Below are 26,786 nucleotides of genomic sequence, written 5' to 3'. Positions count from 1 at the left end.
GTGAGAATGACACTGGAAATTATCAATGACTCCATGCCCTATGAAGTTTTAAATTTTGCACACAGCTCACCGAGCTCACGTCTCAGCTCAGCCGTTTTGAGTTACATAAAGACAAAAACATGGCAAGGATTTTATAGCAGGAAAAAGATTTGCTTTTGTTTTTCAACATTCTTATAATTCAGACAGCGGAAAAAATCTTTGATCTAGAAGGCTTGGAAATTCAAAGAACCCCTCAAGGCACTAATTTTTTTTCTTTTAATTGAGGAAGAATAAAAACAATATTTGTAATGGAAAATTGTGCTGTTGAGTACATAACCGCTTTTACTTCAGCGTGTAATTCATCTTGGGGGTTTAAGATTTTGGCCAAGACAAAGTTTAAGGTGCGATGTAACAGAACATACTCGGAGACCTGCTGGCGTTACTGATAAGGGAGTATGGTGCGGAAACCAATGGCATGGAAGCAGAGCTAGAGGCCTTGGTTATGGCTCTGTGTGAAAATAAACAAAACCTATCTGACACACATCTAGATTTTAAATGTATCCCCCAACCCACCAGTAGAAGTTTCACGCCGCCACTGGCTGGGTCAGTCCCCACGTTGGAGGAGCTGGGAGAAGCCAGCCCACCCAGGCCCTTCCGCTGACTGGGGTAGGGTTCTTGGGAGTCACGTGAGTTTCCACACTCCATGTGTGGCGTGCTGCCTTGCTCCGTGCACCCCCTGCCCAGGTCTCATGGCTGCACCCTGTGGGGAGTGAACAGGTCTCAATGCACGCACACAGCTTTTTCTCTTATTCCCCTTGATCTTGGGCAGATCAGCTACTCTGCTTCCTGTGGAACTTGGGCAAGCCTCCCTAGGACGCCTTCTCTGGAAACTTCCATAGGGGGCTACATGCTGACTTCCCACCGACTCCTGCTGCCTCGCTGGGCTGGAGGCTCCAATGGGGCAAGGCTCAGACCTCCCTCCTCACGACAGCCTGGCCCCCACCCACCTGATGCTCCATGAACATGTCCAGAATGACTACCAGGAAGACCACACCTGCCCTCACTTTACCAGGGACTAGACTCTCTCAAGACCACAAAGTTGAGGGTAGGCTCACTGTCTTTATTGACTAATCCTCTACTACTAAGCACGGTATCTCATATGGTCACTGGTTTGAGTCCCAGCTGCTCCACTTCCCATCTAGTTCCCTGCTAACGGCCTGGGAAAGCAGTGAAGAATGACCCAAAGCCTTGGGACTCTGCGCCTGCATGGGAGACCAGGAAAAGGCTCATGGCTCCTAGCTTTAAATTAGCTCAGCTCTGGCCATTGTGGCCAATGTGAGGAGTGAACCAGCAGAGAGAAGATCCTTCTCTCTATATTGCCTTCTCTCTGTAAATATGTCTTTCCAATAAAAAGTTTTTTTAAAAAAACATAGTAAAGTCAGGCAGAGATGGGTATTCATCTTTTTAGCTGTGCTTGCTGTTGTCCAGACTGCTAGCTTTTATTCAAAGTTCCTTATCTGGGTTGACATTTGACAGGCATGATGGAGAAGACTGGTGTGAATGAGGGGAGAAGTAAACAAGAGAGCATGGAGCCCTAAGAGGAGAGCAGAGAGGCAGCGAGTGTGGCAGGGGGCAGCTGGTGCTGGGGTCAGAGCTTGGTCACCCACACAGCAGCTGCTGGCAGGTGGTGGAGGCCCCACATGGACCATAGCTGCTAGGATTCAACCTGAAGGGTTAATCCTCTGCTTGTAGTACCACCATCCTATATGGGTGCCAGCATGAGTCCCAGATGCTCCACTTAAAATCCAGCTGCCTGCTAATAGCCTGGGAAGGCAGCTATAGAAGGCCCAAGTCCCTGGACCCCTGCATCCATGTGGGAGACTCGCAAGAAGCTACTGGCTCCTAGCTCTGGTCATTGGAGCCATTTGGGGAGTAAACTACAGGATGGAAGATCTCTCTGACTTTCCATTAAAATAAACAGATCTTTAAAAAAAATTAACCAGAGAGCAGGTGAGAAGACATCGACCAAGAGGCTTAGGGCCCTGGAAGCAGGTGCCCACTCAGAAGATGTTCGCATTTGAGTCATTTGCTGGGTGATTTGTCTGGCCTCTCTTAAGGAAATCCTGTGCAATCGCACAGCTGTCCACTCATCAGTAGCAAAATGAAGGCTCTTTGAAAAGTTCATGGGAAAGGGCATTCTCTTTCACTCCCACTTTCCACGAGCTTTTCAACTCCCCTCATCTAACAGACTTGGAAGTCAGAGTGACACATTTGCTCTCTGCTCATTCCCTGGCTACAGAGCCTGCTTCTGGAGATGGTTCAGTGATGCTGTGTCCCCACGGTGGGACAAAGCTCGGCCCTTTCCTTTCTGCTGGAGGCTCGGAGCTGCGTGTGGGTTTGTGCCCGAGCAACTGCAGACACATAGCATACAGAGCACCAAGGGGTCAGGGAGGATTTCTGCAGCCACCTGCAGCAGCCTGAGCACAGGGCTCTCAACCTCCCCAGTCCCATCAATGACAGCACCCCTGCCCAGCCTGCCCCTGACTCCATCTGTGCTCCCTGCACCTTCGACATCCAAATCCACCCACAGAAGGCTCATCCTGCCACATATTCCTGCCATCCATGGCTCCCTCTCTTCTCGGCCACCACCTGCACCAAGTCACTCACCTGCACATGGCCTCTGCTTCAGACCCTTCCCTGGGCAGTGCATCAGTCCCAGCAGCCAGAGTGATCTTCAGAAAGAGCAGTCAGATCAAGGGAGCTGTACTGCACACAGCAGCCTAAGGTGCGTGCTTCCGCTGACATCAACCAGCTATTCTGGTGAGATTGAAAGCAAAGTTTTAAAAAATGTTGATGCCTGATCAAGAAAAACATTTATAAAGAAAGCACAAAGTCAGTCACATCCCTGCTGTGTCGTGCCCGTCAGCAGCTTCTCACTGCAGGTGGCTGTGAGCCGAAGGCTGGCACACACGGCCCTATGAGACCGGCAGACCCCTTCTCCAAACCCAAGCTCTCACGTGGCCTCGGGCACACTTGACTACTGGTCTAAAGTTCACATCCTGGGAGTGCCAGGGAGCGCCAGCATTCTTGCTCCCTTCTGTGGCCTCGAGCCATAAAAAGGGCATGTGCAGGATGCCAGCTGCCCAGGGTGTGTGATCTTGGGACATTTGAAACACCTCGCTGGCCTTGTCCCGACCTTGAGTTGCTGCCCTCTCCTCCTGAAGTACTGAGGTGTGATTTCTTTAACATCCAAATGAATTAAAGTCAACGTGCACACAGAGTAACAGGAGATGCTGCAGACGGCGGCAGATAATAGTAAAGGTGCGTGTCCCTGCCACCCATCTGGGAGGCTCAGACCGAGTTCTGGGCTTTTAGCCTTGGCCTGACCATGGATACATGGCTGTGGCAGGCATTTGAGAGAACAGATCAGAGACACCTCTTTGCCTTCCAAGTAAAGTGACACTAAATAAAAATGCGAAACCATTGTTCGAGATGATAATGGGTAGCTGACAATTCACGTCCCTCAAACTGAGGCCCCGGCCTATGGTGTAGCAGAACCAATGGGGCAAGCCCCAGCCCAGTTACCAAACTCCTGGGAGATTGTGACATTCACCCTGGTTTAGAACTTGAGACTAACAGGGAGATGAGATTCATAACTGCTCTGTGTCCCAACTTCGACTCACCATGGATGGCAGTGGGACATGAAAGCAATCAGCCAGCCCTTCGTGCTGAATGGAGAACTCTTCACTGCCTCCCTGCCAGGTCTAGAATGCAGTGAGCACCAGCTTCCCTCTGTCCTGGTGCCTGGCAGCTGTGGTGCTCTGTTCTGCCCCTGCCTTCTCTACGTGGCTCATACAGATGGAATCATGCGGTGTTTGCCCCTTCGCCGTGGCTTCTCTCACTGAACAGGACCCCTTTACAGCCCATCCAGGGAGTCACAAACGTCAGGGTTTCTTTCCTTTCATCCCTTCATCCGCTGATAAATGTGTGGGCTGCTTCTGCTTCTGACTGCTGCCTTCAGGTCTGGAAGTGGAGCTGCACAGCACATGATGAGCGCTTGGCTTTCAGAAGACCCCTCACACCATCTCCCTGGTTTTGTGGTATGTTCCAGGTATGACTTAGGGAGTGGCATTCACACTGTGATCCATACAATCATGTGGCTCGGGCCTTGCATGGGACACAGGACACAAACCTGGACCGGCATACCCAAACCAAGGATCAAATCCGTAACATAATGTAAGCATCTCTAAACCAAAGTTTTTGCTGTTCTGACTTAACAATTGTCCTATGCAAATTACTGACAAAATAACTAAAAAGCATAAATATATGTATATGCAGGTACTGTCTTTGCCATTTTTTATGATAAAAAAGATTGCCAAGATACATCATGAAATGCAAACAGGTAGACACCAATGGGTGTTACACGCTGCCACTTTGCTACAAGAGGGAGAGACGTGATGCCTGCACGCTAAGCTACCTACTGTGTTTGCTTGTGTAGGATCAAATCTTCAAGTCACACACGCAAACCAAACACAGTGCCTGCCTGTGGCAGTGAACAGGAGCAGAGGATATCAACGGGAGACGTGACTTACTTGTGTATCTCTTCCTATTGACGTCCAACCACGGGGATGCATCCATTGTCTTTTTGCAGAGACCAGGAGGTGGCAGCTCCACCCCGAATCCCGTACGCTGCAGCTACAGATAAGGCTCTGCAGACAGGTCGTGTTGTACCAACAGAGTGCCAGGCCCGTGTGAGGAGACAGCATCTTCCCACCATACGGGCTTCCACTGGCAGCCCCCAAGGTCATGGGCATGGGAGGCAATATGGTGCATCTGGTGGCAGCTACACACCTTGTGAATGTGCCGAAATTTGAATAAATGTACAGAGTGAAGTATGTTAGAAAAAAACCCCTAATTCTGAAAATATTCAAGTAGAATACTACTATGGGTTCCTGATCTTTATTTTTAAAATTACTACTGTCTTGGTAAATCATCCACGGTAATGAGCGACTGGCGGGTTAGGAGATGAGGCCATGGAACACTCACCCCTATTCAACAGAAATGACTGTGTGAAGAGCTGCGTGTGTTCAACAAAATTCTGAGAAGGCAAATTCACATGTTTCTTGATTCTTTTTATTGACGATAGCTAGCAACATAAAACCATTTAGAAACATCTCCAGTGTTGGACTATTCAGTTATTTTTGGTTGATGCACTGAATCGCTCAGGCCTTGCTCCCGACACGTAAAAACAGAATGTTGCACAAGACATGGTGAACAGTTTGCAGCAGCCTTTATTCAAATCCTAGTAAAAATACATGATGTGGTTATTAGTTTTGATTTAAATATTTGCCTCCCACACAGACATTTATTAAAACTGATAAGCACAAATAGGCTAGCGATGAATGAGTTGTCGATGAAATGCCCCCCACAGCACACGCTGACAGGCTGCAGATCCTGCTGTCCTTCAGCTGCACCCACAGGTGCCAGCATCGTGGACAGGTGAGTTACAGCAGCCACACCGTCAGCCAGGTCCACTCCAGGCAAGACATCGGTCAAAGCAGACGAGCAAATGACACCAAGTCCCACGGTGACACTATCCCTTCAATGGCCTGCCACTCTCCTGGCACAGGTGGCTCCTGAGCACACACCAGCCACCTCACGTTGTCTTCAAACATGGGATCGTTCACGTCTTTCCAGACTGGAGGAGACTCCAGCTGGCATGGCTGCACCAAAGTCCAATACGGGCTCTTTCCAACGGGCAATCCAGGAGCATGCTCGTGTGGCCCCAGAGCACTGACTGCTGGGCAAGAAGGAAGTCCACCGCACGGTGAGCTGCAGTGTGGTGACTTTAATCTCCACCTAGGTTCCGTCCTGGCTTTTCTGAGCGCTGTGTTCACACGCTCCTGGCGCTGGACTTGCAAACGGACTTCATGGGCTGAGACAGTCACACGGTACCGAGAGGCATCACAGGGTCACTGGGTCAGGCCAGACTGGGGAGCAGGGCTACCGAGCCTTAGGAAGGTCCACGCTGATGTTCCACGTGTGGCTGCGGCCCAGGGCCACGCTGCGCTGTGAGTCCCACGGCCCCCACGGCCCCCACGGCCCCCAGGGGCTCCTTTCCCAGGCGTCCACATCAGCCGCTCCAACCCACTTCTCAAACACTTGGCCCGACGCTGACCACAGCCCTGCTTCCACGGCTGTTTTTTCAAAAGCACCATTCTAAAGGAAACGGCCCTGCCCTGACTTAAGCTATGACTGGAATCTTACCCCCGACTAACGCTCTTCCGTTGCCGAGCGCAGGTTAGTGTGGTAGGAATCAACTGCTTGACTCTAGCCGGAACTTGCTTCAGCTCCTTGTGGCCGCGCGGGATTTCTACCTGGGCTGCAGGTGAGGGTAGAATATCCCATGGAGGACTCCTTCAATGACCACGTTTGGGAAATCTGGAAAACAAAAGGAAACCTGCTTTTCTCTGTGCACCAGGAAGTCATACCTAAGGTCCCCCACCCCTGGAACCTGGGAAGTGGCAACAGTCCTTGGGGTGGCCCTGCGTGTTTGGGATGGGCCCTCCAGCAGCCTGCTGAACCACTGCTACATGCCGCCAGTGGTGGCTACAGACCAAGCAGCCAGATTTGTAGTGTATTGATCAAAGCGATGTTCTACCGGCTACGGTGCCTTATCTGCATGTGTCCTCATGAGGAAGATGGATGGCAGCAGCAATTCAATTTCTAGCAAAATCTCAATACGCTACAAGGAATCCCAAGATTTCTACTGGGAATACGCGGCTGCAGTTTTTCCACCGTGGCCTGGGCGCATGGAGGGCGCTGGGCTCTTAGCGCCTGGCTCCACGGAGCAGCGCAGGGCCTGCCTGCATTCCCGGTGTCCAAGGGCTGTTTTCTGATGACAGCTATTCTGCCAAGCTCAGAAGGATCAGATGCATTTCCACAAGAAGCAATCCACACGACCCACAAGAGCAGGTATGTTCGCAGGGTAAGCCGTGGGGTCAGAAGCCTCATTTGGAAATGTCCATCTGCCCATCATTATATTGTGAACTATGCTAAAACTGAGCACTCCAAAAGGCTAGTTTTATTATTTTAGGAAATTAGAAAAAAAAAGTGATCCGGGACATCACAACGAAAGTTGTGGCCGTTTGTGACACAGTGCTGCCTGGGCAGAAGCGGCTGCGAGGGGATGGAGCTCGTGAGCGGGGACGATGGCGCAGACCAGGTGGAGGGAGTGCTTGGTGCCAAGGCCGTGGTCGGGGACGCCTGGCGGAGGGGTGGGAGGTCAGAGACCCTCACAGGACTGCGAGGGGGCTTACGGGCTGGAGGACAGGAAGAGAAGAAAGAGCCCTGGCCTTGTGTGAAAAGTGACAAGAAGCAGGTGACACGGAAGCGAGTGGGGTGCTGCAAGGCTGGCCTGGCTGCCACAGGGGGTGGAGTGACACAAGGACTTGGCCGTTCAAGGTGAATGGTGGCACTGTGGGTGAGACTATGGTGTGAGATGAGGTGGGTGGCCGCTGGAGAAAGGGGTGCCCTGTGATGGAGAAGTCAACGACAGTGGTGTGGACTGAACAGGACTTGGCTCCCCAAACTCAGGCAAACACTTCAACCTTGAGGCGTTTCAGCTAAATGGGTGATGGGCCCAGGCTGGGGACTTGGCTGACCTGACGGTGCCCAGACAATGTCCGGCTTGAACAGGCCCTGCTCACAACACTGTCCCGCGTCACTTTAGTGGTGAACTGTAACAAGGTGACCTAACCTCAAACACATGACCAGGCCACTCACATCTGTAAACCTAGGAATCTTGAGCCCTGGTTCCCTGTCCCCTCGGGAGCCATTTCTAAGGGAAACCCAAGGACATCACTTGTCTCACAGGGCCCTAGGTCCCCTTGTTAAAGGGCCCACGACCTGAGCTGGTACATCCTTGCCAGAGGGCAGGCCCCCCTTCTCCATCTAGTGACAGGCTTTTATTGTCACACAGAGAGGCCGGGCTGCCGCAATCTCTCACGGGTGGCTGTGTGGTCTTGTGCTGCTTAGAGACTGGCGCAAGCAAAGGCTTCAGGGCCACTGTGTCAAGGGCCTGCCAGGGCCATGCCAATGACATTCCCTGCTCTGTCTGATTATAACATGATTGCTAAGACAATGAAATAAACCATGCCTGGGGGATGTGTGTTGGTGCCTGGGAAGGGGCTCCCAGCAGCCTGTATGTCCACGCGTGGAGAAGGGCCCCAGGTGACAGCAATGGACGCTGCTACACCCCTAAAAGCTCACTGCCCTGGACACAGGCAGCTCCTGCAGAAACACACCCTGGAATGTCCGGACCCCTACCAGCTGGGTAGGGATGGAGGTGGCCCTGCAGTGGCTGCGCTGGGTGGTGGGACAGCAGAAGAGGCCTGGGACCTTGCCTGGGACCTTGGCCGGATCAAAGCCAGCAGAGGCCCAGACACCACCTCCCAGAGATCAGAGACAATGGAAATCTCTCCTCGCTGCCTCCCCCTTCCCTCCTTATTCCAAAGAGCCTGGTAAGAGAGACAGAAAAAATTACATGTCCTTCTGGAAGGCCGGCCCCAATTAAAATTCTAAATGTCCCATACACCGAGAGCAGTGGTTTATTGGCAGATTATTAAGCCTGGGACCAATGTCACTCTGTTAGGCCCGTATTAAAAACGTGGTTTGCGTGGCGCGGGGTCAGAGCTGTGAAGAGCTGTGAGCGGATGACAGCTTTGATTACCGCTAGCTGCAGGCAAGACGTATGGGTCCCTGAGGAACAGCAGCACCGGCTGGTGGGACAGTTTGCTGCAAAGGTCAAGAACAGGCATGTCAGCATCAGGGGACGATGGTAAACAGAAAACACTACAAACTAGCTTTGAGGGGATCAGACTGCTGTGCGGGGCCTCCTCGGGCTCGCTGCGGGACGGCCTGGGTGGCCAGCACAGGCACAGCCATCGAGGCCCCACCAGCACGGCCACATCTCCTACACGGGAGGCGAAGCAGGTGTCGGCCTGCCCCGTCCACCGACAGACCCCGCAGGACAGAGCGTTCGACCCAGCGGCATTTTCTGGCATGAACTCATGTGGTGCTCGCCCTCCTCCCAACCACAGCTGGTTGCCCTGTGAGCCCCCAGCAAACATCTGGGCCACTCACACGCATGGCCTACACAAGTACACAAGTTCCTCAAAGCCCTCTCTTCCCCAGCCCGGTGCAGGGTCCCAGGCCTCTAACAAAGCCCCAGGCCTGCCTGCACTCTGGGTGACTCCCCACCTGGGCCCAGCGGGCCTGGTTCTTACCTCGACTCCTCAGATTCCGTCTCATCGAAGGATCTAAAACCACAAAAGGCAACAAGAGAGAGACCGCGTGAGCTGGGACCAGCTTTCCACCACCCGAGGCAGAGTGCAGCTGGCATTCTCAGAGCGCTGAAGTGGGAGACCCTAACATGAAAAGGCCTACTGGTCCCCACCGAGTCAAGGCAAGGCTGGGAACTCAGCCGGTGACAGTTCAAGACTCGTCCACTCTTGGATTTTGGTTTTCTTGAGGAACACTTAAGTACCCTAGGGTTGTATGATGAAGAGACTTCACGCAATGCCGCAGCCCCCCAGAATGCCATCCCTGCAGTTAACACACGGAGCTGGCGCACGGCACAGCGCGGCACTCGATGCGGGCTCTGGGGTCAAGGTGAACCCAGAGGGGCAGGCAGCTTTCACTCGGCAGCAGGTCGAATTCGGGGCCTCCTGTGGGCAGCTGTGCAAAGAGCGAGAAAACAACGTGCCCTCTCCCCTGGCAGCTTTACAGGACGTGGGGGTGGATTTGCTTTACCAGGGATACGCGGGCTGGGGGCTGCCATGTGCCAGGCCCAGTGGCTGGCTCCAGTCACTTGCTCAGCAGAGCTTCCCAGGGGATGGGCACTGCCTCAGGGTGGCACAGCTGGTTAAGCAGTTGCTCCTAACACCCTCCTCCCATATCTGAGTGCAGGTTTGAGTCCGAGCTGTGCTGCTTCCTGCTAACTCATCTCAGGAGCTCAGGACCCTGCTACCCACAAGGGAGACCCAGCCGGACTCCCTGCCTCCTGGCCTCTACCCGGCCCAGTGCCAACTGTTTTGGGCATCTGGAAGAGGGGGCCGGGAGACAGGGATGGGTCTGTCTACCTATCGTTCAAACAGGTGAAAGAACAAACAAACTGTAGAAACGTCCTGCTTGCTCAGCAGTTAAGGAGCAGGGTGTGCGGCCGTTAGAAGCTGAAGCAGAGGTGCAGAGCGAGAGGGCCCACACTGGGAGGTCTGAGTTCCATCACGCACAAGGTGAGAGGTCCTGGGCAGGGCATTTAACTCCTGCATTCCTGTCTGCTTGACCACAAAGTGAGCTGGACGGCACTGATTCATCCCCAAGGTCTTTTACAGCATAAAAATCTACAAATAGGTATATGTGCCAAGGGGCTAGGGACTTGCTCAAGAATAGACAGTTAGGGCCTGGTGCAGTAGCCTAGTGGCTGAAGTCCTTGCTCTGCATGCCCTAGATTCCCTTATAGGTGCCAGCTCATGTGCTGGCTGCTCCACTTCCCATCCAGCCCCCTGCTTATAGTCTGGGAAAGCAGCGAGGGCAGCCCAAAGCCTTGGGACCCTGCACCCGCGTGGGAGACCGAGAAGAAGTTTCTGGCTTCTGGTTTCGGATCAGCTCAGTTCCAGCTGTTATGGCCACTTGGGGAGTGAACCAGTAGATGGGAGATCTTTCCATTGCTCCTTCTCTCTGTAAACTCTGCCTTTCCAATAAAATGAATACATGTTTAAAAAAAAATTCATGGGTAAACAAATTAGTCCCTAACAGCCTGTCTCCACATAACTCAGGCCAGGTGATAAACGCAGACCTAAGTAACAAGCTTGGCCGCTGGGCCATGAGATGCTAGATGCATCCGGGGTAATTCCTTGGACCACAAGCAGGGGGCGATCGAAGGCTGTCCCAAAACAAAAGGCTGGGGCGTGGCCAGGCTGCCCTTCCCCAGTACCCCTCCCAGGTGTGTCAGGCCAGCCCAGGACCCAACTTGAAATGACAGCCTCTGGGAACCAGGTCTTACCCACAACTTTCTGCCTTTGGTAGGGAGGGCAAGTGTCGCACGTTCAGGAAGTCGAGAAACAGTTTGGGGAGCTCTTCATTTTCTAGGATGACAGCCTGCGGAAGCAGAAGCAAGAGTCAGAAACCGAGACAAAGTCGGCTAAGCAGTCAAAGAAGTTATCCCAAGATGCCATGAGCATCCATCAAAGTTGGCCCAGCAACAGCACTCAGCACCAGTCCCGGGCACAGCCCTCACTTCAGTCACCAGGAAGCAAGGTGTCACGCACGCTGACACTTGCCTGTGCTGACGGAACCTGTGCGGGCCTCAGGTGTCGAGTAGGGAAGGCAGGGGGCCTTTGGGTCCTGCCTCCACAATGAGTCCTTCTTCACCGGGGAGCATCAGTTAGCATCAACACACCACTAAGACACGCAATCCATTCTCCCCAGCAGGCGACAGAAATGGATGAGGGCACATGAATTTCAAGGAAGGGGTTAGCGCCTCAGCATGCTAAGCCTCCGCTTGTGGCGCTGCCATTCCATATGGGTGCCGTCTCAGGTCCTCGTGGTTCCTCTTCCAGTCCAGCTCCTTGCTAACAGCGGACCAGGAGCAGCCACCCAAGCTGACGCGCGAGACGCAGAAGCAATGAGCAGAGGGAGGTGGAACCGCATGTACCTGACGTCAGCTGACTCTACAGCGCATCTTGTTGGAGTCGTGATTTACATCTGGAGCTGTCCTACTTTTGCCCACATTTTGAAATACTATTGCTCAGTCCAGGACACAGAAACAGGCGAGAGACAACACCGTCAGCTGGTCCCAGCAGGTCGAGGCCAGGGCCCTAGCCCTCCCGTTGCCAAGGCTTAAGGAGCCAAGGGGAGGCAGAGACCCGCCATCTCCTACACGAGGCACTGGGATTCAGCGGTGGTCACTGTGTGGCGAGTGGAGTGTAGCCGCAAAGCCACAGGTGCACAGAAAAGCAGCTTCACCTTGACCTCTTGGGACACTGACCCAGAACCCAAACAGTGCTGTCTCGAACCAGGTCCCACGCCTGCAGCCATACCCACATCTGCCTCTACACAGGTACACACGGTTCCTCAGGGATTGTTGCAATGGAAACATGATGAGTTCCAAAAACAAAGAGAAGCCCTGTGCCTGCAGCATGACTTCACTGGCTGGCTGTCTTCAAGTCATGTGGTCTTCATCTAAATTTTTACCTATGCAAGGAGACTGTGGGGATGCCCCACACTCTCAAGTCGCAGGATTCCATGCATATAGGACACACCCAGGGGGTTCTGCCACAGCGTAAGGTGTTACTGTTTCTGGAAATCTGTGGAGGTGGGTGGCAGTGGCACCATTCCAACACCAAGACCCACTGGCACACACACTGAGGCGAGCTTTAATGAACTACATGAGTGGTAGCACTCAGATTGCGGATAAAAAAGAAAACAGGGGGAGGAAACAGCATTCTTATCTCCACCCCCACCTTTTAAAAACAAATTAAATCAATAACAAGTGTGGGACACTTTTAATGACCCGAACTACTTAATTTCCAAGACCTGGAGACAAGTCATCCATCACCACCCCATGGAGGCAGGCATCTCGCATTCTTGGGGTTCCTTTAGTTTTATTCATGCAAGATTTAGGGAATTTTAACAAGGTGAATTGTTTATTTGCCTTGACAGATTGGCTTACAATGCACTGGCCACATCCGAGGCGTGATCATTAACAACAAAAGACAGGCGAAAGTTGTTGACGCGGCAGCACGGGCCGCATCAATCCCGAGCCTCCTCAAACACCCCCCCCAACATGCGGCCATGCCGTCCTACGGGGGCGCAGAGGCAGAACGGCACAGAGAAAACTCTAGAAATCTCTCAACGTGTATTTTGCTAAATGTTCATTAAGACAGATTTAAGTAGCGCTTTCTGTAAACCAGTGACGGCCGTGTGTCCCAGGATTAATGATTACAGAGGGAGGAGCGCGGCGGAGGTCAGCCAAGCATCCTCTGACGTCAGCAGGAAGCTTCCCTGAACTCTGGGGCCACGGCCGGCAGGGACGTGGGGAACACTGAGTCCCAAGCAGCAGACTCCACTGTCTCAGGCAGGATGGGAAGCCACCTGTCGCTAATGCGTGCGGAGGTGTAGGGCAGGGGCCGCGTGCCTTCAGCCTGGTGTCCGGTGCCCAAACGCACGAGCTCACGCAGGACAGGCCGTGCAGCCACCCTCGCAGTGGCTGCTCCTCGTGAAACCTGGGCTCAGGCGGTCCTGGCCTGGCTTGAGTTTTAGAAATAACACATTTTCAAATTTCAACCCATGTTTCCCCATTGTTTCAGCTTGTTTATTCTCATTTTTTAATGAGTTTTCAGTGGGGAGTCATTTCATTATTTTTGTTTAGAAGATTTACTTTTATTGAAAAGGCAGATTTACAGAGAAGGGAGACAGAGAGAGCGGTCTTTCATCTGTTGGTTCACTCCCCAAACAGCCTCAACGGCCAGAGCTGAGCTGACCCAAAGTCAGGAGCCAAGAGCTTCCTCTGGGTCTCCTCCACGGGGGAGATGGATAAGGAAGCAGAACAGCCAGCATATGAAGCAGTGCTCATAAAGGATGCCAGTGTTGCATGTGGAGGGTCAGTGTGCTATGCTACTGTGCCAGCCCCAGTCATTTCAGGGGCCGGAGCTCTGTGGCTTTTCCCCGTCTACCTCCCAGTACTGATGGGAGGATTCACTGAGCCGTCTCCAAGAGTCTCTGACACACACATGGCCTTCAACAGATGCTTCTCCTCTGAGTGTTACACGCATACAAGTGGATATCAACATGCAGGGGAACTCACACGTATGTATATATGTAGGTTTGTGCTTTGAGTGGCAGAGCGTGAACAATCCCTGACTGCGCACCCAACGACACCTTTGGGTACTCCAGCTCTGAGCACCCTTCTCATGTGGCCAGGAGCCTGGTGCATCGCTCAGCTCTCCGTCAACAAGCGCCTTCCTGGAGTGGCTGCTCGCTGCTTCCACAGAGTTCATTACTACTGTCAGTGCCGGGTTGTGGCCAGAGGTATCTGTCTGGCAATAAGACTCCCACATGGAGGAGCCCTTTGGAACCCGTGCAGCCCAGCTCTAGAACGTAGTTCATGGCCGTGGCTGCCATGCCTCCGGAACACGCAACAGTTAAGGCATGGAGTTCCTGTGTTAGCAAAACGTGATTCTGAACTGTCAGTGCGGGGTCTGCTGCACCCGTTAAGAGAGTAGCATTTTGAACTGCCAGGCCCAGGACTAGCCACTTGGTCACCCAGGGACTCCTGGAGTACAGCTGTCATGCTGTGCACCTCAATTCTGGATGTAAGCTGGCATGCATTAGTCAGTAATGAAGTTCAGGACGACTGTCACAAGTTGGAGCAAAAACTAGAAGCACACAAGGCCAGGAAGTGAGTGGGACACAGGATAACTACCCAGAAACAAGTCACAGAGGGGCTATTCACGGCGACTGCCAGGGTCCCAAGGCGCAGGGGAGCAGGAAGGATGGCTCCCGCAAGGTGTCGAGGGGCTCAACCGCCCACCTGCCTCTCCCAGGACCATGCCAGCCAGGCCCCCAAGAAGGCTAGGGGTGAGCCATGCAAAGCACCGAAAGCCCCAGTCTCCCTAACGAGGCCATCCCACGGTGTGGATGTGGCAGTGCAGGAACCGGGCGACAATGACCAGCAGGTGAACTGACCCCTGGGGTGAGGAGGGCGGTCACCTGGGACCCAGGGCTTTTGGGGTTGCAGATACAGGAGGAATTGCTGCCTGAGGTATAGGGAAGAGGTCCAGGCCTAGTCAGAGCCTGCACTATAAAATGAGCAAAGCGGCACAGCTCTGGGAGGGGATCTGGCATGGGCAGCGTGTGGAGCCACCAGGCACCTCTTTGTGCCCAGGCAGCCCAGCAGGAACACTTGCCAAAGAAGCCGCTGCCCTGGCTAGCACCTGGAATACACATGGACTGAAAGGGGGGCAGTCATATCTGCACAGACACACAGGCTTGGGGCTCAGGGTTAACCCAGGGGCCAGGTGCGAGCTGCCCCATGACCGGCACTCGTGCCCTTGCAGGCATCTTAGCTAAATCCCACAAAAAAGCAATTTGGGGCACAGGATAAGAAGCAAAGACACAACTGGTCTTCCTTATATGATGTCAGTCACTCGCAGGACAAATGACTCTTCATAAAACACACCTAAGATTCCTTCATATCACTCTAAGAGACGAACGGAAAAAAATAAAAAAGCTCATATTCTCCAAAAACACGTACAATAAATCGCCTGGATGAGGTGGGGAAACAGCAGCGCTGCGAGCAGCAGCCCCTCCGTGTTCAGTGTTTACTTCAGGAGAAACGTCTTTTTCATTGAAAAGGTGCAATTATCATCATGTAACACAAATCACAGAATCCCGGGTTTCCTCCAGCATCAGCTTTCTAAAACCACCTTCCCAAAGGGCGCCATCGATCGGCTGCACGTGTTCCCGCCGTGACATCCCGCTTAATTGTCAGTTACCGTCTCTTCTTCAGCAAGTAAAATGCAGTCACAAAAATTACAGAGGGACTTGTGCCGCCGTAGCCTGTGCGAGATGCCATCACGCGGTGGAAAACACGGGTAAAATATCACAGGACAACACTCCCGGCAAGGGAGACGCAGAAACACGGTAATGATTTCCCACGAGTTTCCATTTTAGAAAATTGTCACTGAGGCGCACAGGAACGGTGACACGTCTCCGCCGAGGACACGGTGAGATCGAACGCTGGCATTCTAGTGAGACCGCAGCCTCGCCGGCAGCCAATTATAACGGGAAGGGAGCATCTCGTTGGAAACTTGGACGAGACCACTTGGCTAACCTTCCAGGATCGCGGCCCAAAGCTGCTCTGCTTCGGCCGATTGGACCTCTCCGTTCTGCTTTCCAAACGTGACACCCACAAGCCCCTTCCCGCTGTGAGGGAATGCAGGGTGCTGGGCCACATCAGGGCGTTTGTTGAGCAAACCCGGGGCCCTTCCGCTCCACCCAGCACGGTCTGCAACGGCCGACTGCCGGGTGGCAAAGTTCATCAGGATGGTTTTTTCTCTCCATGCCAGGAAGGACATGTCACACCATGCCTCCTTCGGACGTGCAGCTAAGTGAGGCAGGGGGAAGGGGGTGGAAAAAAAAAATCAATGCTTTCTCGCTGCAGTAAGTGGGCCGCGGTGTCACTGTCCTCTGGGACCCGTGGAGTCTGTGCTGTCCCCCGTCTCCTGCTGACCCACTTCCCTGCACCTGCTCTCGATTTCAAAAAATGAGCCGCAGGACGGTGAACGAAGGCTTGTGCTTTAAAAAGCCTCCGGTAAGGAATTTCCAGGCACACTCTGAAGAAGCTGCTGAACTGGCGCCTTCCTTTTGTCAAGTGACAGCAGTCCCAGGATGTTCCACCCCGTGCCGTGGCACTCACACGCTTGGCCAGGGCCGTACAGCGCCCCAAAAGAGGATGACCTGCACCAGAGCCAGATGTTGAAAGGGACCCACTCCAACAGAAGAGAATCCGTGCCAAGAAGTCACGTGCGGTGGCCTAAGAAGAGTCAACACTACAGGGATAAAAGCACAAAACGAACCACAGAGCAGCGTGAAACTTCCAGAGCTGTCTACAGAGAGATCTGTGTGCAGCAGTGCTGGAGGGCCCACGCTGGCTCAAGCCCTCCCGGGGCTGGCGGCCTGGTGTAAGCTCTTCAGCTTACACCACAGCAGTGAGACCGAGAGTCTTCTGGGTTTTGTAGTTTTGGCCCGCATGCGCACCTGCAGCGGGGCTGCACCTGCGGGAACCCACCGTGGGCCGAGGTCCAGCTGCGTTCCCTGGCGAGCTCTGCTTCTGCTCCCAGAATGCCGACCCCTCACTGCGATCCTGAGGACATGGGACTGCTTCCAAGCTGAGAGTGTGCAGTTGCCCAACACACCCACTCCAAACCCCCAGCAAACAGCGGGTGGGAGGCCCAGGGAAGATCCCACAGACCCGTGCTCTTCAAAGTGTATTAGAAACGCGGAGAGCTAACGAACTTCATTAACTGCGACCAAGAACAAAAGCATTCGAACTGCTATGCATTTTTAACTAAGAAACGAGTCTGCCAGTCACCCCCCACTGCAATGGTTGATGTGTGGGCAAGGCTTCCCAAGGAGACGGACACCTGGCTTGAGACCTGATGGGTGAATCAGAGTCCACCTGGGGACACGGGGTGGGGCTTGGGAGGTGTCCAGAGGTGATGCTACTGGCTGCAGAGGCCCTGCTCGCTGTGGCCATCTCACTACCGCACTGCGCTGCGCGACGTAGCCTGCGGGCCTCCTCTGACAGTGCCTGCTCACGAGTGAAGAAATGTGAACTTGATGCTTCCGTGTGATGGGTGCCCGGCAAAGACTACAGATTAACAAAACAGAGCCTGTCAAGGGTACTGAACTCAGCTGCTGGGGACAGGTACTGGAGATAAGCTTATTTGGGTACAAAAATTGAATGAAAAAAATTATTTATTTTTATTGCAAAGCCAGATATACAGAGAGTAGGAGAGACAAAGATGAAGATCTTCCGTCTGTTGATTCCCCAAATGACCACAACAGCCGGACCTGTGGCCATCCTAAGCCAGGAGCCTGGAGCCTCTTCTGGGTTTCCCATGCAGGTGCAGGGTCCCCAAAGCCTTGGGCCATCCCCGATTGCTTTCCCAGGTCACAAGCAGGGAGCTGGATGGGAAGCGGGGCTGTGGGACATGTACCAGCGCCCATATGGGACCCCGGCATGGGCAAGGTGAGGACTTTAGCCGCTAGGCTACTGCGCTGGGCCCTTAAATTATTTGTATAAGGGGGCCTGCAAAAAATTCATGGAAATATATTTCTGGAAAACTACATAAACTGAAGTGTTTGGGGCACCAAAATAGAACTTTATTTCAGGAAGTGTTGGGGGCGGTAGAGGAGGGGTGGTAGTGAGAAGGCACAGGCAGTTATATTCCCATGCACTCACTCTCCACAGCAGCCGGAGCCGAGGGCTAAAGCCGGGAGCCAGCAGTGCAATGCTAGGCTCTTACCTGGCAGTCAGGTACTCGGTTACTGGAGCCGTCCTCACCGCCTCCCAGGAGCTGAGTCAGCATCAGAGGCTGCTCTCAAACTGGGGCACTCCAAGACGGGAGGTGAGCCATAACCTGCCCTGACACCTGTAGTTCCACTCCGGTGTGAAACTTTCAGCTACCTTACATATTAATTAGGAGAGGGTGGGCTGGAGGAGTGGGGAGGGGAAGACTTGTTTCTTGATAAAAGAATAAATAGCGGCTCTAATGTTTTTACTCTCAGTCACAGTGAATGATCCTGCTTAGCTCGGGCAGGGGTTGCCCTTTCTTGGGATGCGACGTGGTAATGGTAGGTTACCTCTCCTTAGCCATCAGTCATCCCGCATGTTTGAGATGCGACTGTCGTGCAGTCAGAAGCGACAGTCTCCAGGCTGTGCCCTTTTCTCACCTGATTCTCACGAAGCTGCGAGACACGGTCATCACCCAGAACCCTGGCTGCCCAGTGCGGGCTGAGAGGCTGCGGCGCCGGTGCCACACTGCTAAGACTCTGGTACAGGTGTCTCAGGGTCTAGACCACGGCTCCATCATTTGTCTGTGAAGGGGGCACTAAAATCAGCCGTCCTCAAACACATTCCTCGTTTTTTTTTTCCTTGCCTATTAAATTTATCTTAATGTCAACTAACTCTTACAAGTATACAAACACTTCTACAGGAAAGATGACAAGTAGCATGAATAAGGGGCAACAACGCGAACAGAGTCAGGACGACGGGGTCTCACCAATGAGCTTTCCACCACGATTGGATAAAATTCCGTTAAAGTCCCACTTTAAGTACATTTGATCCATTTCAATTACTGGCTTGTTGAATAAAACATATGCCTCAATCACACACGACAGCTGACACCACGGTTTATGAAACATTTTCTTGATGGTCCACGAGAAGAAAAAAAAAGTCCAAATAAGTTCCAAAAGCAGTTATAAACTCGCCCCTCACCTCTAAGCCGAAGCCGAGACGGGGGACCCCAGTATGTGACTAGAGCTGGCAAGCACAAAGCAAGCCCAGGCGGATTCAGTGAGTCCAGCTGTGGAGTGAGGTCCTAATTTAAATACAAATAATGGAATATGCTATGAAGCTGTAAGATGCAGGGAGGCAGCCTGGGGAGACTGTGTTAATGAAAGGTTTACAATTAGCACAGCGACGCCTGTTGAGGAATCGATGTTTTTTTAAAATGCCTGAAAACAAGCAGCTCTCGCCAGTTTGGCCACCAGCCCCCAGCCACCAGCTCCCAGCCACCAGCCACCAGCTCCCAGCCACCAGCCACCAGCTCCCGGCTCCCAGCCACCAGCCGTCTCCTTCAGTGCCCTGGTTGAGCCAGCATTCTCAGCATTCTCATTCATCAGTTCCCGGCTCCCAGCTCCCATTCTGAGCATTCTCTCCTCTCCCCACTTAGCCCAGCGCTGTCTGGGTAACGAGCTTCCAGAGGTGAGCTTTAGATGCAATGGGTACACACACGCCTCCGTGTTCTCACTAAGATACCATGTCCTGGCTGAACCTGATCACCGGCCAGAGAGGTACAGACACATCAAGTTAGGAACAGCTCCAATCTGCAAAACGGAAGGCCTTGGAAAGCACATTTCGCCCGGGATTGTCCGCATCTCAGAACGAACCACAGGGAGGCATTCAGCTTCGGCTGGTGGGAGAAAAACCTAGTGCTACCTTAAAAGAGCTTTTCAATCACAGATCACATGCTCTTTTAACAGCTTTCACCTAAAGGGAGCTAGCAAGGAGTTACACCAATATCCTAGCAGATTAAAATGACTGAATGTTCAGGTTGATGTTTTCTATCGTGACGATTTTAGCGATGTTTCAGGAAAAAATACTAAACTATCAATTTTTACAAAAGTGGCCGGAAGGTCAGTGTGTGGTTGGCTGCCACCACCTGTGACTCTGACATCCCAGGTGAGGCCTGGTTGTGTGCCAGCCGCTCTGCTTCCAATCCAGCTCCTGGCTAACGTGCCTGGGAAGGCTGAGGCAGACACCCATGTCAGCTGCCATAGACCTTTCAGCAAGTGAATCAGTGGATGGAAGATATTTCATTCTGTCTCTCCCTCTTTGTAACTGTCTTTAAAATAAATAAATCTTAAAAAAAAAAAGGCTCAAAGACATGGCCCTGATGTCTCAAGATGAAGTTTCTGGGTTCACCTCTCCTCCTTCCTCAAGCTGTCCGTGGGTGCAGAGCCCAGCCAGGAGCCATGCCACCAAGGTGGACGGAGACTAGGCAGGCACAGGAGGGATCATCCAGCAGCTGACAGCTGGCCGGTGTGCCAGGCGCACACCCTAACCGTGCCAGAAGGGCCGGCTCACTGGGCCAGGCAGGATCTTCCCAACCATTTGCGCCCTGGGCAGGCCCCACACACAACTTCACAGAAGGACTGTGGCAAGTATGTGACTATTTAGCAAATCCCAAGGTACACGCAGAATTTCAAATACAATAGTGTTGCTCTAAACACAACAGAAGCGATCTGACCATGCCTGAGAAAAATCACCACCTTGTTCCTTGTGTTCAAAGGGGCTGGGAGAAGTCAGCTTCATTCAGGTCTCCCGCACACGTGCAGCGGTGAAACGCTCAGAGCACTTTCTGCTGTTTTGTCAGGTGCGTCACCAGGGAGGCTGCACTGCAAGGGGAGCCGCTGCACCAAAGGCTGATCCGTGCGGGATGCAGCGGAATACGGGCTCCATGGATCTGACATTGAAATGACCAGAGCCGACGGTAAATGCTTTACATTTTATATAGAAAGCACCTAGCTAAGTATTCAAAAAAGTTGAAAAATCGGATTCCAATTGCCTAGGGTAGACAAAGAACAAAGAGAAACTGCCCTTCAGCTATGCAAAGGTCAACAAGCCCAAGCAATGGGTAAATAAAACATTAAAAAAAACAACAAAAAGAGGAATGAAAGCCAAAGAATTGTCAAAATAAAATTGTATTTGTGGTACCTGTGAAGAATAATGTCAGAATATCTCACCCGACTAGACTCCAGTACTTGTGAGAGCCAGGGTGGGTGCAGAATGGGCTGTGCTGGGTCCATGAGTCCTCGGTGTGGGGATTTGGGCAGGGCCTGGATCGGGCGGCTGGGGGTCCAATGGCACCGGGGGAAGCTCATTGGCCACCTGATGGTAGACTGGGGACCTGGTGTGTTGGCTTGCAGGGGTCTGAGGATGGCACAGCTGAGGGCCCATGGTCTCATGTCCACGATTGGTATTCTGACTGCAGAGCGCACATTGCAGAAGTGGATCTCCTCAATGGAACAGAGCAGTGGACAGCATGCCCAGACACACACAGAGGGTATGGCAGCCCGCTGGGGCCAGCAGAGGACAACTGGGACCACAGCAAAAGGAGGGCAGAACAAATTGGACAACTACCTCAACCAAGCGATGAGAGCGAGTGTCTGGGTGAAAGGGTTGACCATGTCAGTCAATGGACCTTGGAATGGTTTCCTCATCCTTGGACTGGTGAGACAGACAGCATTTCAACTACTGAAACCACCTGGGCAGAATCCTCGCAGCACGCACCACACTGGGGACCCTGGGTTGATGTCGGCGGCCATTCCCTCCCTGAATATTGGGGTGGTTGGGAGGCTAGATGTGGCTTCCCCGGTTATCTCTCTTTCCCCCAGATATAGGAAGAAGCAATAGAAAGTTTGAAAACCATGATCACATCCCTTTTTCCTTAACCCTTGATCCTTCTCAGCCTGATCAACTATAAACATCATAAAAAAAAAAGAAAGAAAATCTTACCCCAGAATAGAGGTGACACATTTACTCCCACCTTCAAGACTGATCTTATAGTTGGTCTTTTAAGTACTAAAAGTACTACTTTTCACAAATAACCGGTTACCTGGCACTGCCTTGAAAACAGGTGCCACACTTGACAGAACGCTGGACAGGCTGCGCCCAGTGCCACCTCTGCTCTCCCTCCTGACACTCCAGGTCGTGCACGGCCAGCATCTTGCAGAAACTCGAGCAGCTACTCTGACCAGCACGCTGAGCGCCAGAGCGACCTTCCTCAGCTCGTGTCTGACGGGACACACTTCCTTCACACACACAGGTGACACTCTGGCCCCCTGTTGAGCTTCCTCAAGCTGAATTCCTTAAAAGCAGGCTCTGCATCAGCATGACCTTCTCGCAGCCAGCAGGTGCACAGCACGCTGTATGTTCCTCCAACTGTGAGCTTGCACTCCCTGGGGACGGGCTCTGCGATGAGTGCCCACCTGGCACTGCCCACAGGCCCCCTTTTTTGTATTTTTTAATACAGAAAGCATCAGCAGAAATGAACCAGCAGATAGAAGATCTCTGTTTCTCCTCCTCTCTCTATAACTCTGTAATAAATAAATCTTTTGCTTTCATTAGTTTGAAAGGTAGAACTGCAAGGAGACAGAGACAGACAGTCCAGGCCAAGAAGAAGCCTGATCCAGGAGGTTCTTTTGGGTCTCCAACGTGGCTGTGGAGGCCCAAACAGGTGAGTCATCCTCTGCAGCTCTCCCAGGTGCATTATCAGGGAGCTGGACCGGAAACCGAGCGGCCAGGACTAGAGAGTGCCCCCTGCACAGGATGCTGGCACTGCAAGCAGCAGCTTATCTTGCTAGGCCACAACATATACCTATTAAATACAATATGCTTCAATCTGTGTTGAATTTGAATAATTCATTTTTAAATAACGAATTTGAAATTCATTTTTATATTTATCCGAGAGAAGAGAGAGAGAGAATAAGAGATTTCCCACCCACTGGCTCCCTCCTCCAATGCCAGGAGGGCAGGAGCTGGAAATGCGAGGCAGGGACTCAGCTATCTGTGCACCCTGCAAGCAGTGGGCTAGCCTCTGAGTACAGCCCGGACCTGAACCCCTGAACCCCTGAACCCCGAGTCCCCAGCGCAGGAGGCAAGCGCCCCTCCCCCATCTCCACATCTTGGCTGCTGCGCCCAACAGTGCCCCTTCTTCAGTGTAAGTCCCCGACCTGCAGAAGGAGCTCCCCAAACTGCAGAGCCCCACCCTGCCCTGGCACTCACACTATAAGGGTGCCAGGGATACAGTTAACACAGAAAAGGAATCTGTGGCCAAACACGCACGCCAAAGCAAGTGACTGGGGCGAATAGGATCAGACGTAAGAGGGTTCTCCCTTCCTTTCCTGTTCTTCGCTTCTCGCCTTCCGTGGCTCAAAGGACTCAGGGTACACTTATATATCTACGAATGCTAGATTACACCTCAGTAAAGCTGGCCCCCAAAATTCCTCTCCGTTTTTTCATCTTTGTACTGTTTTATACCTGCCATTCAAATGCCTGAGCCACACTGACCAAATTTTTCCTGGTTTAGCGAAAACAATTGTTACAGCAGCTGCTACTCAGTGCTAGGTGTATTGAAGAAAACGGGGAAGGATCCTCTACCTCCCTTCAGTAAAACATGAACTAAGCAAACCACTTTCTTTGTATCTAACAGCATGTCAAGATGGAGAGATGACTTATCCACTAGCAACACACTAGACTGGCACTAAATACATATGAGAGCACTTGAAAAAGTTAACGGAAGTACAATTAAAAAAATTTAGTTTGGATATGAGAAATTTTGAAATCTATGCAGATGAGGCAAAGTCTCTTTTAAAAGTTCAAAGAAAATGCATATCTACACAAACAACCAGAATTTTAAAATTTCTCATCAAAATAAAATCATCTTCTAAATCCGTTGCGTTTGAATGAGGACAAGCTTGGAGGGTTTGGAGTGGACTGCAGTAACTAACCTCCGGCTGCCTGTGGGGGCCCTAGGAACCCCTCACAATGTTGCTTTGCTTTGTTGAAAATCAACACACTGGCATGCACACAGAGTGGCTTGGTCCTGCGGTCCGCACCTGCTGCCCTCCTGGGCACGGCTCCTCGTCGTTGACCGGGCACGGGCACTGCCGCTCTCACGGGTCCTGTGCTCACTCCGTCCTCCCCTCACCCTTCTGGCCCAAGCACAGCGCCCAGGAGAGACCACTGCTCTTTTCTGCTTCCCTGCAGTCTGCCAAGCCAGATGCCAACAAGTCTCATCTTCCAGCCCTGGCAGTGACAGCTTGTCTTTCGTGAAGAACACATCCCATCTGGGCAACATGCTACACCAAGTGGACGCAGAGGAAGTAAGCAGAGCCACCCAAGCACACTGGTCAGGGCTCCCTCACATGCCAGGGAGGCCGCCCCCACCCTGGGAATTTAAACATGCCCCCTGCACCTGCACCTCTTGGCTCTCTCTGAGACTGCCCTTGGGGTAAGAGCTGCAAAATAATTTGAGTTTTATAGTGATAGAAGAGAAATAAATATAATGTGCAACTATTTTTGGAACAGAAACAACAAAGCAATTTAATTTACCCCCCTGCCCTCACCCTTCTGTGCCAGGGCAGATGTGGGGGTACAGGAGACAAAGTTAATCTTCACTTAACAACTTCACTCTGTCCCCCAGCAACAAGGAAAATGCCACTCACAGAACACCTCCCTCATCAGCAGTAACGGCTACAGAAGCGCTCCCCTCGGTACTGCACCTGCTGTCAGGATGCATCCAAACCGCTGGGTATCTCAGCGCCCTATGAGAAGGAACCAAAATCCTGCTCCTCCAGGCAAGGGGCTTCACTGCCAACTCTTTGTTCAAAAATACTTTTTGTCTATTTCAAATCAGAAATTATATAAAAAAAAAAGAAACCACTTGAATCCATTAGCTAAGCATGATTCAGACACGTTTCATCATGGGAATAAGTCTACTATTCCTATTGGTCTTGACAAGGCTTAGTTTTAATGAGTCAGGAAGAGAAAGAAGGAAACACATGCAGGAAGTGTGTGCAGGCTAGCCTGGCCTGGTTTCCCAGCTCTCAAGTCACTGCCCCACACGGCTTCAAGCAAACGTTTAGGACTCCAACATCTCTAAGTGCGTTTCCCAGCCCAACTTGACTCCTGACCCAGGACCTGGGTGGGGAGGGAGGGATGCACGGTCAGCACAGCTTTCAGGCTTGTTACTGTTGAGGGCCAGAGGCTTGGTGGTGCTTCCGACCTGGTGTAGGGAGCAGTACCTCCGTTCCACCTCACAGCCAAGGGGAAAGGCTGCCTTTCGTTTCATTTACATCCCACACGCTGCAAATGAGTATTCTAGGATTACGACTCTGTTACCTGCTGGGGCCATCTGTGTAAGTGACCACCGCAAAGGTGCTCCGCCAAGCACTGGTGCACAGGAGCAGCCCCGACATGCGGGATTACCGTCTTCCTGGCTGTAAGCAGACACACACGTACCGTTTCCAAATAACATCTCTGTACCCTAGGATTTGTAGGGGAAGACTGGCCAGTCCTGTCTGCCTCTGGTCCGACACCCCCTTCACAGGACAGTGGGCATGCCGGGCTGCAGGCTGCTCCTTAACTATGGACGCCAATCAATAGCAGCTGAATGCCATCTGCTGCGGGCCGCAGAACAGAACCGGAGTGGAAGCCATGCATCTTCCCTTATTGAAAGGTTATTTTATGCAAGTAAACAATTCATCGTCTTCTTGCACGCTTGATGCTCATTTACCACTCTGATCAATAAAATATGCAAAACAACACAAAAATTGAATCCTAAGAGTAGCTCTGATGCCAGCGTGATGGCTAATCGATACCGGCCTCTGTTCACAGGGCAGGGGCAGGGGGACCCCTATTGTCACCTGCAGGGTTCAGAGTGCGAGCTGGGGGCATCTTTCTAGAATCAGCTGCTTCAGAAGGAAAACACTTGACATTGCGCTGTGCATTCTGTGGCACACGCAGACTCCAACCCGCGTGAAAACAGCCACAGACGTGGCCCCCCCACAGCTCCCGAAACAGTCATTTTGGTTCAAATGCCCTTTAAGACCTCGAGGATGAATACAGGATGGAATCACTGGGGCGGACCCTGGGCCAGCAGCGCTTCCAGGGCTTTCCAAGCTCGGCCTTATTAAGTCTTGCTTTTCAATGTATTCATGTTTCAGGTGAACCCAGTTTTTCTTCTGAAAACAAACTGCTGTGGGAATTTCTCGTGCATGCTGTTTCTTTTAGTCATACCGCAAGCTGCCTTATTATATTAACCCTCCTGACAACTGATTCTGGCAGAATACTTTTCTCCCTGCAAAGAAAACTCTATCATCTCACAAGGGCCGCTGCGAGGGAGCCCTCAGCTCCAGACGCCAACGAAACAGGAAACGCTGGGAGCACCTGGAGATTTTTCCATTTTAACCAGAGCTCTCCCGCTGAATGGTGCATTTCAGGGAAGCACGGGAATGAAAAATGAGATAAACTAGAGATCTTTCTGGAAACTCTAACAAGCACTTTGAGAAAAAGGAAACTACTGCCCCGTGAATAGGAATCGCCCCCACCCCCCGGGAAGGGGGCTCTCCCTCCGGGGTCCTCTCCCGTTCCCGCGTGCTAGCTCAGGGGCTCTTCCTCCAAGATCCTCTCCCGTTCCCGCGTGCTAGCTCAGAGGCTGCAGTGACCATGAATCTTCCAGCCCGCCACCACAGAACAGCCTGGAAGCCCCATCTTCCCAGCCATCCTCTGCCTGGGCCACCGGGCTCATCATGCGTGGAACCACAGACACCGCTCGAGGAATTCAGTGAAAGTGCTTTGTGCTCCTTTCTCGCGTGCCTATCAGAGGATCTGAGTGACACTGGGGAACCGAGAGAGATGACCGTTCTTGGAGGAAGGAATGCTTAAATAGTACTCC

General features: G+C 52.3%; 1 protein-coding gene across 6 annotated transcripts in view; it reads right to left on the bottom strand.

Moving 5' to 3' along the window:
• Nucleotides 1-5,098: 5,098 nt before the first annotated feature.
• SNX24 (sorting nexin 24) overlaps nucleotides 5,099-26,786 on the bottom strand; it is an 84,558-nt gene continuing 62,870 nt past the window's right edge. For 3 of the 6 annotated variants that reach the window (XR_005882530.1, XR_005882505.1, XR_005882521.1), the window contains exons 4-7: nucleotides 11,045-11,139; nucleotides 9,267-9,299; nucleotides 7,888-8,775; nucleotides 6,341-6,420 (exon numbers count right to left, since the gene is read on the bottom strand). Coding sequence is in view for 1 of the 6 variants with exons in the window: in XM_040968197.1 (XP_040824131.1) it covers nucleotides 6,353-6,420; nucleotides 8,711-8,775; nucleotides 9,267-9,299; nucleotides 11,045-11,139 (261 nt within the window). In the remaining 5 variants the exon portion in view is untranslated. Of the gene's footprint in view, nucleotides 6,421-7,887; nucleotides 8,776-9,266; nucleotides 9,300-11,044; nucleotides 11,140-26,786 lie in introns of all 6 variants that reach the window. The other 3 variants (XR_005882519.1, XM_040968197.1, XR_005882510.1) reach the window with 3 other exon arrangements.

The sequence above is a fragment of the Ochotona curzoniae genome, unplaced genomic scaffold, assembly GCF_017591425.1.
Source record: "Ochotona curzoniae isolate NIBS_2020 unplaced genomic scaffold, NIBS_Ocur_1.0 contig_1, whole genome shotgun sequence".
In the NCBI taxonomy this organism is placed as follows: domain Eukaryota; kingdom Metazoa; phylum Chordata; class Mammalia; order Lagomorpha; family Ochotonidae; genus Ochotona; species Ochotona curzoniae.
The sequence above is the reverse complement of the archived record's forward strand: the minus strand, read 5'-3'. Positions and strand labels throughout refer to the sequence as shown.